Raw genomic sequence first — 15,690 nt, 5'->3', positions numbered from 1 at the left:
GTGATCATTTTGAACATAAGTGCTTCTTAAAAATCAAGTAAAATCGTGCAGTTCTTTAATTTTTTTTTATTTTTTTTTTTTTTAGAAACACATGCAGAAATAATAATAAAATGTCTTCCCTTCAGGTATATCCCTACCACTCAGGTATAGATTTGGACTGTCATTTGCAATTGCAAACATTTGAGACAATACAACATTTTTATGGCAACTAAGAATCTTATCAACTTTTCTAAGTCCAACAGTGCAGCTGGAGTTAACAAATGCACAGCACAAGAAATTATATGGTGAAGTCTACTTAAAATTTTTTTCCCCCTAATATACTGAGAGGGTCCTGCTCATTTTATAGCAATTCCTCTGCTTTTTTTAAAAAAAACAATGCTAATTTATCTTGTAAGACCAATAGTAAGGAGGAAGCAACATTGTCCTACCTTTACTCCATTTATCTTCTGTAGATTAAAATGGTTCAGTCTAAACAGAACATAGTATTTCCACAAAGTAAAGTTGACAACCGGATTGCCCTGAGGATCAACTGTCAACTGTTCAATGCGATGCATCTGGGCTAATGCATTGAATTGCTGCAGCGTCACAAGATTTGTCTCCTTAAACTTCAGGTGCTTAAAAAAAAAAAAGTCAAACGATAGTAAGTTAAATAAGGAAACAAAATATGAACACAACAATTCCTATTATGTGCCACTCAATTTTCAAACTCAAATAAACAGCCTTTAGGTCTGCTGAAGCAACTGAACTCACTTCATTTAAGGTCTTTGTGGCAAAACACATCAATGTATCAACCAACTGGTGTATTACATATATTTAGAAATGTCAACATTACGAGCCCCTAAGCAATGTATAAACCCTTTCGTAACAGCACTAATATTTTCAACGTTACAAAAAGCAGTGATATTACCTGAGCACTTTTTATTTTAATTCTGCAAGTAAAGCAACTGCAACATCCACACATAAAAATAAGTACTATATGTTTTTAAATATTCTGCTTTTTTGGCCACAGCAGGCTAGCATTAAGTCATACCCTCCTGTTTCTTTGAATCACGCCCTACGCTAGTGCTGCTATGAGCATGGTATATTTGGCTACACAGTAATATTATTGAGGGAAGGAGGAAAAATTGATGATGAAGATAAAAATTTAGTTGAGATTCTGCTATCCCCCACAAATTCCCTCCCCCAATGAAACAATTGTTTCATTGAGACAGGTAAATTTGTCTTAAGTTCCCCACAAATTTATCTATCTCAATGAAACCATTAAGTTCTGTTACACTTAAAACCATAAAAAGCAGGGAGCTGAAGAGGCACATCATCTGAGTAACAAGTTGCTTTATGTATGTCATCACTGTTTTACCATTTGCTTCAAAACGACTGATTTAAACATCCAAGAAGAAAAAAAAGTACTAATGGGACATCTCGTTTATGTTGTTTTGCTTCATCAAGAACTGAGGAATTCCAAGAGCTGTACTGATTTAGCCAGCTATTCTCTTTGAATTTTACCTCTCTCTTTTTATCCTATCAGCTATTTGATCTTTGAACTCACAACACAAATGAAGGTCTCCTGATACCATGGATCCATAACAATATTGTAGAATAGCAATACTGTATTTACACATCAGTTTTGCAACTTAAAAATAATCAGCTAGGTCAAAGGAATTAAGGTAAATAATAACCAGTCTGAAAAAAAAAAACCACCATCCTGTGCGAGAATCTAAATTTAAGTCTTGATTTTTAAGAAGAATCAAGTTAAAGTTAGTATTATAGGATAACACCAATAAAATATGTAATTCACAAATGTTTCTATTTATATGAAAGCACTCAAAGATGACTATGCCAAATTAAGGTTCTATTAGAGAATACATATTCCATAGCTGTTCACACAGCTGAAATTTGAGGCATTCTTACCACAGAATTAGGAAATTTTATCTTCAGTTTTGTTAACACTTGAACAATTTCATCAAATTCTATGAACATAAAGGAGACTGCAACAATAATTCCAGCTGTTTGAACGCTCCAGTTTCGATCCAGGCACTCCAGCGCTCCAGCACCATACAAGCAAAGAGTGTCTCCCTCCACTTCCACTAAATGAGACTCAAGAACAGACAAGCCTTGTACTGCACTGCTCAATATTGTATCAAGAGACCTGTGGAGGAATAAAAATGCAGTGATATAAATGAGATTATTTTGAGATAGTAACATCATTCTGTTGAATGACAGTCCTTTCATTTACCAAAACCCAACTGTCAAATATGATTGCATTTCTCAGCATTCATTCATTTGTAGTACCCAATCTGGTTCAAAAACATTAAGGGCTGGAAAAACCTCTTTCCATCAAGTAAGATTGCAAATGTTCTACTTCTTTGGCAGAAAGGCTCTGGGTGTATTTGAGTTGGACCGGGATTGGGGGTGGGCAGAAATTAAGAAATCACTCATATTTAATAACCTGCTCAAAAATTTTAACTCAGAATGCTAACAACATATTTTGTGTTGCTTTAGATATCTAAAAACAACTTCAAACAACGTATTTATTCAAGCAAAGTCACCTTCACATTCTTTTTGCTATATGAAATGTAGAAGTTATGACATGAGTAAGCTCTTTAAGAACGGACAGTTGTTCAAATCAATCCAGGATAATGCTATTCACAGTACTGAACAGTTATTTTTATTCTTAACAAGAATATCACTCCTTCCTCAAACCCATATGTCACATGATCTGATCAGGATATCAGGATTCCTTATTCTGCTTTGAGATGAGAATAATCTTATGGTTTATTATCCTTGTTTAATCCTTAATTAATAGGGATGAATAAGCATTTCTTTAAAATAATGTGAGCTTTCCAATTCACCAGAGTGATTTTAAAATTAAGCAATTAAGTCCAAGTATTCTCAACTCTCATCTCTGTGTCTTACTTCCAACATGATACATTCAGCTGGCTGGGCCTGAAGTGCACAGAGAATTCAAGATGAGCACTAATCACAGGTTTAGAAAGTCGCGTAATGATTGTTGCTATTTTATTCTTTACTACCTTCCTAGTATTTTTAAATGTATTTTGCTTTTTTGACTACCAGTGATCACTTGACTGATGTTTTCTTGACAAAATCAACCAAAACTCTAAGATTTCACTCTTGACTGGAAATATTGAGAGCTTATTTTATTGCTCTCAACATTTATTGCTTAGTCACCCATCTTGAAAATACCTTCTGAAATCCTTCACTATTATAAAACACAGTAGTAGATCAATGTCAATTTTAACTTAGAGGGGGTTAAAGAGCAATAAGGCTTCAAGGCAAAAAATGGCAGTGTTATCTACAGCTTCTTAATTCTAACACACATTGCCACATCTTCATTAATCTGTTTAAACTAAATATAGATCAGTGATATAGATCCCTATCACACTTTCATTTCTCTGACCAGTCATGAAACAGAGAAAAATTCCAAACCTAAGTCTCCAATTCAGAAAATTAAATGTGCTGTAATTTGCATAAGAGAATTATAATATATGCAAATAAAGCACACGGTTTATTTTGTTAACATCTTGGGGGGGTTGAAATTTTCTATTTCATAAAAGTAACCACTTAGATTTCTACAACACATTCTACAAATCTTAAACTACAAAAACTTTCACAAGAACATGGACAGATTTTATGCATTATATTTTATTACTGTAGATTTGACAAAAGAATCCTAACATTCGTGGTCAGGAACTACAAGGAACAAACCAACTTTAGTCACTGTATCCAGCATAAGCAGAGATAGCATTACACCAAGACCTTTCCTACAACTCCATGGAAAAAGTCTTAATATGTTACTTAAAAGCATGATTTCTCAAGCAATGAGAATCTGTTCATTAACAGGACAATGCTCAAGCTACCACAGTTACATTGACCTGGTCACGGGGGATGATTACTAACACTGAATTAAACTGTGAAGAAACCAAGAAGGCAAGAAAGCAGTGGCTAAACATATGTTCGGGGAAAAGCTTTGGAAGCACAAGAACAGAAAGGACTATAGCAATTTAAAAATGCTAAGAAAAAAGTGTTTCAAAAGATGCTGCACTCAACTGGAGATAAAAACCAGGTCTAGCCAATACTAGACTGAAACTCAGATGGGTTCTGTTTGTGAGAGGCAAAAACTTTATGCCTGTACCTGACATTTCCAGTGTTGATCAGGCACAGCAGGAAGCTGTACTTGCTCTTGAATTCGTGCAGACTATTTTTTCAGGCTTTTGCCTGAGCTAGCCAGGTTGAAAGTGTGCTAGTTTGGTTTTAGCCAATCCAAGGCACACATTGTTCATTAAGTTCCGCATTTGGTTTTTAAATTATATAGAATGCCAGATGGCCACCTTTTAGACGCAAATAAGCAAGTCACAAAGTGTGTCACAAAAATAACATTTTAAACCAACAATACAATAATTACCTTAGGAAAAATTATCTTAGGAATAAAACTAAGTCAAAGAACTGCTATTGTTAAAATAGCATGGGTATGAAAGTGGTCCAATAAGAGATGCTGCTGTTCAAACTGAGAAAACGAATTCAACACTCTGTTTGTGAAACCTCTTGATACACAGAGAGGTTACAAACACTTGTAATGCTCGTACGTCCTCATTTTTATCATTTCAAGTGAAGGCAACAATCTAAGTTGTCCAGGAAATGAACAGCCTTAAGAAGGCTCAAGAATTCATATTTAACATTTCTTGCAAACGTGAAGTCCTCCCTTATTTAGCAAAATCACGTAATAATTAGCTTGCACTTATTTAGTCAATGAGTTGCTGTTATATTACTTATTTAATATATATTACTTATTACTAATGGCCAACAGGTTTAATCATGAAGTAAAACATCTCTTCAGAATTGATTTGGATATATTACTTTTGATAATAAAATACAGTGAGATCTTGGAGGTGAGTAGTAACTTGGAATACAAGACATGAACAAGAAGAAGTATTTCCCAATAAAATACCTGCTTTCTTCAGGAAATACATATGCAGCACTGCCATTGATCTGACAGGGTTCGTTATCTTTATCTTGGTTTAAAGAAGCTACGAGAGCTATTCGATTCTGCTGTATCTCCCACTGACGTGCAATATTACAAATAGTTAACCGTTTCTTCTCCTGAAACAAGATATAAAAGTTGTTCTAAGTTATGACAGTGTGCAGTATCAACACACTTGTTTGTTCCAAAAGAAATATTCTGCTTAATCAAAACATTTTAAACGTTTTAAATTGAAGAAACTACTGGTGATTATGCATTAAACCCAAGGCATTGTTCTAGTGCTATTTTGCATAACTGCCAGCAAACAATGATTGCACAAAACTTGCAATAACAGAAACAAGAAAAGTAACATAGTAAATCCACAACTTGTGAAAGAATAAAGTTAAACTATTTAGTTTGGATAGCCACAGAAGTCTCATTTTGACAGTCTGGAGCTGCTTGTAATATGCCTCCCACAAAACAGGGCAGGCTGCTTGTACTTTCCTCCATGCTGCTAGAGTGACCCTAGCACTTAAGCTAAGACAGTTATGCAACTGCTGTTAAGTCTTAGCAGTAATTGCAACATACTCTGCATGGGAGAAAAAAAGTTTTCTTCTGAAAAATGGAAAAAGTCAATTTTATAAAAACAGAAAATGAAATTGCCTTCTTCATGATAGACATAAGGACTACAACAGATCTAAGTTCAAATTTTTGTAATTCATTTTTTTTTTTAAGTAATTTTTATATTCTAGACAGGTCTTGTCAACGAACCAGTATTTCAAAAGTCTATTATGTGCTTGTTCTTGTACAGTCATGCAAATCCTGTCAATTACCTACGATTCTATATATAGGTTATTATTCTATTATATCATATAGATATATTTGATTTAATATATCCCATTTAGCATACTTTAAAAGGTTAAAGAACAACGTGCTTTGTAAGAGCTCATGGACTGACAGCTGAACTCTCATCAAATGAAAACTGCACAATATAAACAATATCAAAGGGTAAATTCATTGTTAGTTTCACTTCATTTGGTTTTTCTGAACCAGATCTAATTCTCTGGGAGTCAGCCATCTCACTGTTACACTACTCTCAATGAAACACTACTCTCAATGAAACTTGAACAGCGACTTAGAATTTCTGAGAGGAAAATAGTATAGAGGAGCTTAGCATAAAACAAATTTATGTCCACAAAACATGGAGAAAACAGAGTATCAAAGCCAATGATTTCTTGGTTTATAATATCATACTCTAAACTGATGTTGCTATAGAAATGTAGCTTTCAAGTCCATACAAAGTAACAACCTGGATTTAAAGCTTCACACTCTTAGGAAGTATTAAAAACCCATGACATTCTAAGAATCCTTTAATTTCTCTTATAGACTTCAGAACATCACTATTGGAACTGGAATACAAACAAACGTCCTGATATTTTGGAATGGCGGAGGGAAAAAAGGTAAACCTGAATTTGCCCTAAGTAGTATAAACAGCAGTTCATAGTCAGCCTGTGTATTTGTCACTAATTTTACCTATAAACAGGGGAAGGATAAAAGGTGCATACCCTTCAGATGTACTAATGAATATTCTACTTGAATGCTATGAAATTTTGGATTGAAAGAGCAAGTACCTGTTAGCTTCAAGTTGCAATGATCTCAAATTGGGTCTAAAAGGGTCTCAGGCAAGGTAAATGCCTGTTAAGAATTATTTTCTTAGAGCATAAGCTCAACACCTTTATCACTTTCTTACCAGTGTTAAAAGCTCGTCTAATACCATAATTTTAAATATCATTACATTAGTTCCTGTCTCCTTTAGAATATTTTGTTAGGCTGATTAAGATACAAGAAAACAACATAATATTGATTAGGATTTAGAAGGCTGTACCAAAAATCCTGAAGTCTAGAAAGGCTTTATTTTTTTTAAATTGAACATTTACATTTCTGTTTTTAAGACAGACTCTATGGCTGGGGAAAAAAAAAATCAACACAAAACAAAGTTTTATTATAGCCCCTTGTTTCAAATAGGAAAAAAAAAGACAATTTATTTGACATGCCTATGGAGAAAGGCAGGGGACCAGGGTAAACCTATTTTTACAATTTGAAATTAACACTTTTGATCTATTAAGTTTGACCTATACCCACTATGCTTCTAGGTTTTATATATAAAAGTAACATGTGACTGTTACCATCACATTTTTATGTAATTCCTTTCACAGTGGGCGAGTTGTGGACATCACTGCAATGTCGTTCACTAAGAATGTTCCTCACCGTACTCAGTGTTGGAGATGTGAAGTGTAAAGCACTATAAATGAATATTTCTTTTAAAAAAACAGAAAATAGTAGCATAACAAAAAAAGGCAAGCGTTTCATCATCTGTGACTGCTAATTTGTGGAGCCTAAGAATTCCTTTATTCCTTAAGAATAAAGAACAACTGCATATAAATGTTTCACAGTAAAACATTTAATTTCTACATGCAAATCCCTCATGCTGCAGCTATTATACTCAGAGTAAACACCATGATCTGTTTCAATGACCGATAATGCAGAGATAGATCTACTAGACTTTAAATGCTGATAAAAATTATGTCCATAATTGTCTATAACTGACACTGAAAGTACATGGAAACTACTTTAAAAATTTTCTCCTTCTGAAAGTTTTTCTGTTTTAAAGAGCTCAAAACTCTATTTCACATTCAATTTGCCTGAAGAGTTATCTGGTTAGAGAACACTAAACACCCAGCATTTACAGACTTCAGTGATGACTGGGCTCCATGTCACAGAAAGTAGGGGAAGTTGAAATAGTCAGTATTTTCTTCCAATCACATTTAGAAAATTCTGTTTGTCCTGGAGGGTGAGGGTCTCCTCATAACCTCAACTACCGTACAGCTCTACTGCTTTGTTAGCCTTCAGTTGTGGGCTAACGGATTCCTACAGAGATTTGAAAACTTGCAAGAATTCATTTTACAAAAAACAAATTTTAGAAGTGTGAAGACTCTGCTAGCAATAACTATTTCTTGTTCCAGTAAATATGAAGTTCAGCCTCTGTTGGAAAGGAATTGCATTCTCTGTACATTTTGAAGTGCATCTCAAACTTTCCCAGAGGAGTGGGTTTTAAGCAATAAAAAAAAAATAGTCTGGAAAAAGAAAGATGAAGAAACTCCATTGTTAGGGTAGACAAGTATCAGCGAGGGAAAAAGAAGTGATGACATTGCTGAAATTAACTTTTTTAATGCAGTGAATACAGGAAAACAGCAGTTGTTTGCTATTGAATGAGTGCTTATGATTTCATTTACACTGCATGTAGTTTAAGAAAGTTTGGAGGAAAGTGACAACAACAAAAATGGCAGAATATGATTCTCTGAATCTTTTCTTCAGATTTAACTATGAAGAAAATCCTATAGTTCGCAACTTTTTTCACTGGACATGGTATCTATGAGCTGAGTTGTTCCTTTCAATTCAAACATATGGAACAGGAGAAAAGAAGCCAGAATCATAACACACAAGAACATATTTAAAGAGGAAAGATATACAGAATCACCAAACCATGCAGAAGATACTGGTATTTGGCTCTTATGCCACTTAACTATTTGAAAAGAAGAAAGATACCTCTATTAAATTACAAAATCTACAATTTAATGTTGAAATCTGAGTAACAACGGCATTATACATTAAAAATATATTTTTTTCTTCTAAGGGAACTTTCCACTAGCAAAAGGCACTGAGAAACCTAAGCCACCAAGACAAACAATCCCTCTACTAGAAGGAAGCATTACATCAATGGTTAAGAACATGAACCACAAATAAACACTTTCAATAAACACCTACTTTTTTTCTAGTCCGGAGACACAGTTTGCTTTTCAGCAGCATAAAATAACACCATGTGTGAATATTATTTACTAATTTCCCATTTCTTTATGTTACTAAGAACTGGCACCAAAACTTCAAACCTGAAGAGACTTTCAATACATCAGTATCTTACGGGGGGGTGGGACACCAAAACCAAACCACGACACTGCTTAAAAATAGACTCTATCTATCTAAGACTTTTTTGTTATACTGATTTTTATTTTTGTTAAACAGAAAATCAAAATATACATGGATACAAATATACAGGAAAGCAAAATATATTCTTAGGCACTAGACATGGAATTCCCCCCCCCCCATTCATATACTTATATATACATATATTTCTTGGGGTTTTTCAATATACTTAAAACATCTTTTAATATACTGTTAACATTCTGTTTGTGTCTTTATTTTTCAGTTATATACATTTACTACACTTCTTACGGCCTCCTGCAACTACTTTCAGTCTAATCCCCTTCATGAAATATGATTTTACCTAGGCAACTTAACAATATGGATACATGAAAATTGCTTGTTTGTTTGACTACCAAACTGAAAGAGCTTTTTGCATAACCATTAGTGGATAGCAAACAGTTTTAGGCACCTTTTTTTCTCCGAAGAAAAATGATTTGGAGACAAATAGTGATATTCACACAACAAATTGAATGCAGATACTCTTAGATCCTTGAACTTTGGTCTCCTATTAGCAACACAGGTCATCTAGTCACCAGCCCCATAAGAGTATTCCGGAGTGCACCTCAGTCTCCCCTGTTAGAGCTATTCCATCTCATGTATATAAGCATTAACCAGGCCAGGTGGTCTGGTAGATAAGTGTTCTTCTGAAAAAGAAGACAGCTGGAGTCTAGCTGCTGCTCCGACAACGGCTTAACTCTTTCTACAAAAAGGAAGAACTTCAACAGGAAAGAATGAAGGAAAAACTACTTCAGAACACCCTGCATGGCAGCAATTAGAGCACTCACCTGAAATAGGGGAGACCAAGTTCAAGGAATTTGAAATCACTGAAAAAGTCCTTTACTTTACTCTGGATTTACTTTATCTCTGGATTTATGAAAGTGAAGTTTGCCATCCTTCTACATATATCACAGTCATATATTCAACTGTGTTTTTTTGCTAAAGTGTAACTTGCATAGTTGACTGAAGAGAGTTTCAGTTGTGGAGTGCACTGTTTAAGCTGCAAAAAAAAAGTTTAAAGAGATAGAGGCATATTGGGCTATGTAAGAACTATAGCAAAAAATATTAGGATATAGATTATTGCTGTAAACTGGTTTACAGTAGGCTTAGAACAGCCACAGAAAATACCTTAAGCAAGGTCTGTTTATGACTTTCACGCTTCCTTTCTTCCTCTTTCCTTGCTGCAACAGATGCCATACGTCTTTCTTCTTCCTGGATGAAAAAAAAAACAACTTCATAAAAGGAAGAATTAATCAGGTTCTGAAAAGTATTACTGATATATTTTTAATATATTTTTGTGTTTGTATTTGAAATGCAATTTTTAATTTTAATACAATTTTAGGATTTTTAACATTTTAATGTTTCTAAACATTATAAAAACAATAAAATTAATAATTATAAATAAATCAAGAAATAGAGAAGAAAGCTATCTACTCAGATGCAAATGTTCAAGATAAAGCAATTTAAAACTAGTATTTGTAAAGGTCTTTGAAAAAAGTATAAAGCATATGGTGAGTATGACAGTGAAAAAGAACATTTTTAAATACAACAGCGCATTATATCTTTGTAGTAGTTTTTGCTGTTAGTAGGATTTTTTTTGTAAGAAAAGATATAGAGCGAATGAGCTGAATTCTATTTACGTGCGAGTCATAATCGAAGATTGATTTTTATCATTATAAACTGTTTCCAGGGGCCTAATTTTCTCAGTCAGCAACAGAACTTGAGAAGAAAAGAATATTTTCAAAGTTCACTATAGTACATTAATGTTATTTCTCATCAATATTATTACCTATTCAAGAAGAATTTTCAAGAAAGCCATTGATTCCTAGATAATGAAAGTCATGTAAGTGAAGATGCTTAATTTTCCTGGTACAGCAATTTAATGCTACGATACAACCATATTAGGTTGAATGCTCCTTGTTTACAGAAATCTAAATGTTCTCACAGCACGATATTTTTAGAACATATATTTTCCAAGTAACAAAAGAAATGTTCACCATGAAGTAAAAAGTGTAGAGTCCTTCCAACACAAACAATTGGGAAGCATACTTTAACTTATTTTGATTTACTTCACTTGCCACTTGGGTGTTTCTATTAAAGTATCTTTCCAGAACATACAGAAAGTGTTTTTATTTCCCTCAAAATAGAAAGCTCCTGTCCTAACCTTTTCACTTTCACTTTCCAGAAAGTTATGTGTTAAGAAAATTAACAAAAATGAACAGAAAACATCATCAACCATGAAGACATATCGATATATCAAAATTTCTATATAAATAAAACATGCTATGTTTAGAGCACTGTAAGAACCCCTAAGCACATGGGTCAATGCTTACTGGACGGTGAAATAAAACAGAGACTTCACACTTAGCATCGCTATTACATTTTTTAAAAAAATAATTTCCAAAGCATCAGAAGTTAGGTTCACATAGCAAACTTACTCTTATCTGTGTACAGCACCCCTGAAACCCATTGACACACCATGGATTTTGACATCAATCTGAAATGTGATTAAAACAACAGACTCCCAAATTGTTCCTCCATGACTTTAACCTAATACGCATATATTAAACAACAGGAATACCTTAATGCAGATTAAGGCATGAGGCTTTGGATAGCATAAGCTTCTCTAACCCAACTGTATACAAGAATTTCCCTGGAAGACTAATTGGAAAGCCCAACTTTTTTTGTTTGTTTGTTTGTTTGTTCTGAAAGCAACTTCTGGCCTTTTGAGGGTGAAGTTTTGTTGGCAGCATCCTCTGCTACAGGACTTTTTAGTTCTTCCTAAACAGGGTATTACCAAGGGGCTGGTGTCATAGAATTGCAGAACAATCCAGGTTAGAAGGGACCTCAAGAGGTCATTAGTCCATGTTGAGGATCAACAATAAATAAATAATTAAATAAAACCACACACAGATACAGAAGGCCTTCTAGATCCCAATACGACAAAATACCACACAATGAAACCCAATACCTGAATGGGAAGGTTCAGGGTGAGGCTGTGAAAAAAATCATTAAATAAACCTAATGCAGGTAATATGCCACGAATATGAATGTATAATTAATAATGCAAAATAAAAGTGTACTGTTCCTCAAGATATGATTCAAAATGTTAAGAACTACAAACATGCTTGTTGTGACAGCCATTTATCCCAATTACGTGTTACAGTTTACTAAGTTTGTGTTTACTTAAAAACCCTGAAGCCTTAAAATATAAACACTAGCAAACTACATTAGTGATATCTTTCTATAGAAAGTGGGTTAGAGTTGTTCTGTTTTTTTTATTAAATCTCTTCATTTGACCTTGCATTTATGTTTTTTAACTTGGCTTCCTAAAGAAACAAGATTTTTATAATTTCAGTGTCTTAATCTTCTCTGACTTTTCAACACATTGAACAGACTAAATAACTTAAAGTATATTTAGAAGTCTCAAATTAAGTTGGTTTTTTTTCCCCTAGAAGTTTGATTATATAAAATTGGTACATAGAAAGAAGAGAAATGTAAACTAGCTTTCCCACCAAGGGAGAGGAAGCAGAAATTATCCATTCTATTTGGCAGAAAACAGCTGGCCAGTCAACATAGACTCAGCTCCAGACTAACTGAGGTACTGTGTTTCATACTGGGGAAGGTGAAAGTTAGAAAACAAAATGACACTAATCTATAGGAAATTAGCCTTCATTAATTTTATTCCTTTCAAAACAACTTAAAAGTTTTCTCTCAGCTTCCACAAATATCTCTTCTTACTCTATCTTCCATCTCAAAGCCTTCCCTTAATCCAGCCCAAATGCATACTTTATGACACCGTCTTCCATACATGAGGGTCTACTACCCTCATTCAAGTCAGACCAATACTTTCCCTGCCAACACAGTCTCAATACAAGGAATGAAATGAACTAATGCAAATCACGTTCTAACAAGAGTCTTTTATGACTAAGACTTCTTTCTTTATCAGGGGTTTATCCTAATTGCAGACATTTAAAAAATACTATTTATTTTATAAAAGAAATTAGCTCAGCCTAAAAAGAAAATATTTCCTAGTTTTACTCAGTATTCATAACAGCAGAATGACAGAGAAAACATCTGAATTAAGATCAAGGGCCAAATCTACTTTTTATGGAAATCTATCTGTATACATTTCTTGATTAATCTTACACAACACATGCAATCAATCTTGAAAAACACAACATCCCCCCCAAACCCACAAAAAAACCCAAACAGAAAACTCAAAGTTATAAAACAAAGCCCTTACTAACCTTGCCACAATTCATTTTTACTATCACCCCTTCTCCTCTTTTAGCTCCAACTCTTTTGAAATTCTTCTTATCTCCCTTTTTCTTTGTTCACCCTCATTATTCTGCTGCTATTGTCCATAACTTTGTTTTGTCTTTAAACCAAACCCTGCTGGAGAAAGGGGATGCTTTTCCAGAAGGTCGAAGTGCCAGATCATTACAAAAGGACTTGGATGTCTTCTTGTATATTGAGATCTCCTCCATTTATTAGTTCTCCACTTCCCATCTAAAAACTTACTAAATGGCTAAGAAGCCATCTTCACGGGGGGTGGGGTGGGGATGGAGCAGAGAGAGAAAAAGATGAAGGGGGAATAAACTTCCTAAAGAAGCAGAAGATTCACTTTCTGCAATGAGACTTTGAGGCTGCAGGTTTACTTTCTCCGTGTGAAGCAACAGTAGCGACAGAACACTAGAAGAATAAGACACATTAAAGCTATTACCACCCTTATAAAAACTTCCCATTTGAGGTGTAGCAGAACTGTATCTGTAGCTTTGGCATGCTGATAGCTCCCCCTGCTGCCACATGAGCACTACCGTAACTGTAACACCACAGATTTTGGCCAAAACATCACAATGTCTTTCAAAGAGGTAACATCCAGCAAGACCTGAGAAGGATCCTAAAGAGACCACAGTGGAATGCATGTATTCTTCCTCACTACTGCTTTACTATTATTCAAACAAGTTCTTTTTCAACAAATTACACCTTTTAAGTGACAGGATAAAAAGACACCAAGTTAGCACACAAGGAATGCAGTATTTCATTCCCATAGTACATCTACCTTAAAATTATCCAAATAATTTTACTACAGATTAGAAACAGCTATAGTATACTTGATATAAACTACTTCAGGTAATGAAAAAAAATGAAAAATGAAATGAATGAAAAAATGGAGAATATGAAGAATGGCCTGGAATATACATTTAAGCTTTCAAGGCATAAAGAGACTCAACACAGTACACTTAAAATACACAAAATTCAGCTCACTTATACTTGCAGAAGGCAGACTACTTTTTGTTATGTATACCACAAAGGCTGATTTTACACAAGAATGAAGTAAGAATGTAAGGATGTTTCTAGTAGAAATATAGCCATGGAAAACAAGAAGTACAAACTTTTACAACTCATTCTTTAAGTGATATTTGACAATGAGATTTATCTTCCTTTTTTACTTTTAGTATTGATTTAGTATATTTTCGCAAGACTTGATTTAAGAGAGAGAATTATGATCCGCAAGAATGACTCTAGAAGTTCCTGAAGTATCTTATTTTCAAGTGGAAAGAAAAAAAAAAATAGGGATCCTTCCCTAAAAAAAACCAGAACACTTCACAGTGGTGACAGAATCAATAACGAATTCTATTCTGCATAAAGCAATAGAACCTACTCCCTGATCAGCAGAGAAATGTCTAAGCAAATAATCAAAGCCAAACACAGCTCTCTTACTTTAAGCATCCAAAACCTATAAAACCTCAATGAAAAGAAGCAGAGTTTTACTGTTAAAAATATACAGCTTGTCTTTCAATTTGGGAACCACAGCACATTTTAAAAAAACATATATATACACACACTATTATATACACACACACGTATAAAAACATATATATACTTAGCAAATTCTGTTGAGAAAGTGTATTTAAAGTGATGGATAGCAAGTGTTCCTGGTTAAATAATTTCTCAGTAAGGAATATGTACACATTTCATTCATATTTTAATATTTTATTACATGTCTGCAGACAATATCTGCTTACTGTTATGGAAGACTGGAGGAAAAAATGATAGGTCACAGCTAAACTGTAAGCACCACTAGATAGGTCCACTTTTGAAAAAGTTCAAACTACAAAACACATTCAAAAAGCTTCAATGCCCAGAAAAAAAACCCATTATAGTATGTTAACCAAACAATGTAAATGACTACATATGCAACCTGAGCCTGCTTTGACTGTAGCACACTTCAATTTCACTTAAGCCTATTTCACTGAGCCATAAATCAAGCTGCATTAGTCCACCTTAGTTGTGAGGTAAAGGGGTAACTGTTACAGACAGTTACTGATGGTTAACACAGGTGACACACAGTAATCTGTCCAGCCACTGTAATTCAGCCTCCTCCCCACTCTTCAAGCCTCTATATTGATCTACCAAAGTTGGAGAAAGTAAAAGTTTTCCATTGAGTTGGTGTTTTAGATACACAATACAAAGTGGATGGGTTTTTCAGCTGAAAATCATCTTCTAGTGTGGACAATGAGTAAGTGTTTACAGTCATACAGTGAAACTTGTTACAGGTGACTAACCTCCACTGATTTCACCACCACTGGGTCCATGCCTCAGTGGTTTAAAGGCTTAAATCTTACATTAAAAAATGGCTTAGGAATGAGACGGCCTAAGAACATACCAAC

At 34.2% G+C, this 15,690-nt stretch overlaps 1 protein-coding gene across 1 annotated transcript in view; it reads right to left on the bottom strand.

Moving 5' to 3' along the window:
- LRRC49 (leucine rich repeat containing 49) overlaps nt 1-15,690 on the bottom strand; it is a 53,803-nt gene that overhangs the window by 7,131 nt on the left and 30,982 nt on the right. The window contains exons 9-12 of the mRNA XM_019472373.1: nt 10,142-10,225; nt 4,964-5,115; nt 1,909-2,146; nt 429-614 (exon numbers count right to left, since the gene is read on the bottom strand). Of these exons, the coding sequence (XP_019327918.1) occupies nt 429-614; nt 1,909-2,146; nt 4,964-5,115; nt 10,142-10,225 (660 nt within the window). The remainder of the gene's footprint in view (nt 1-428; nt 615-1,908; nt 2,147-4,963; nt 5,116-10,141; nt 10,226-15,690) is intronic.

This window comes from Aptenodytes forsteri, unplaced genomic scaffold (genome assembly GCF_000699145.1).
Source record: "Aptenodytes forsteri isolate BGI_AS27 unplaced genomic scaffold, ASM69914v1 Scaffold83, whole genome shotgun sequence".
NCBI lineage: Eukaryota > Metazoa > Chordata > Aves > Sphenisciformes > Spheniscidae > Aptenodytes > Aptenodytes forsteri.
Note: the sequence above shows the minus strand (reverse complement) of the source record. Positions and strands in the feature narration are given on the sequence as shown.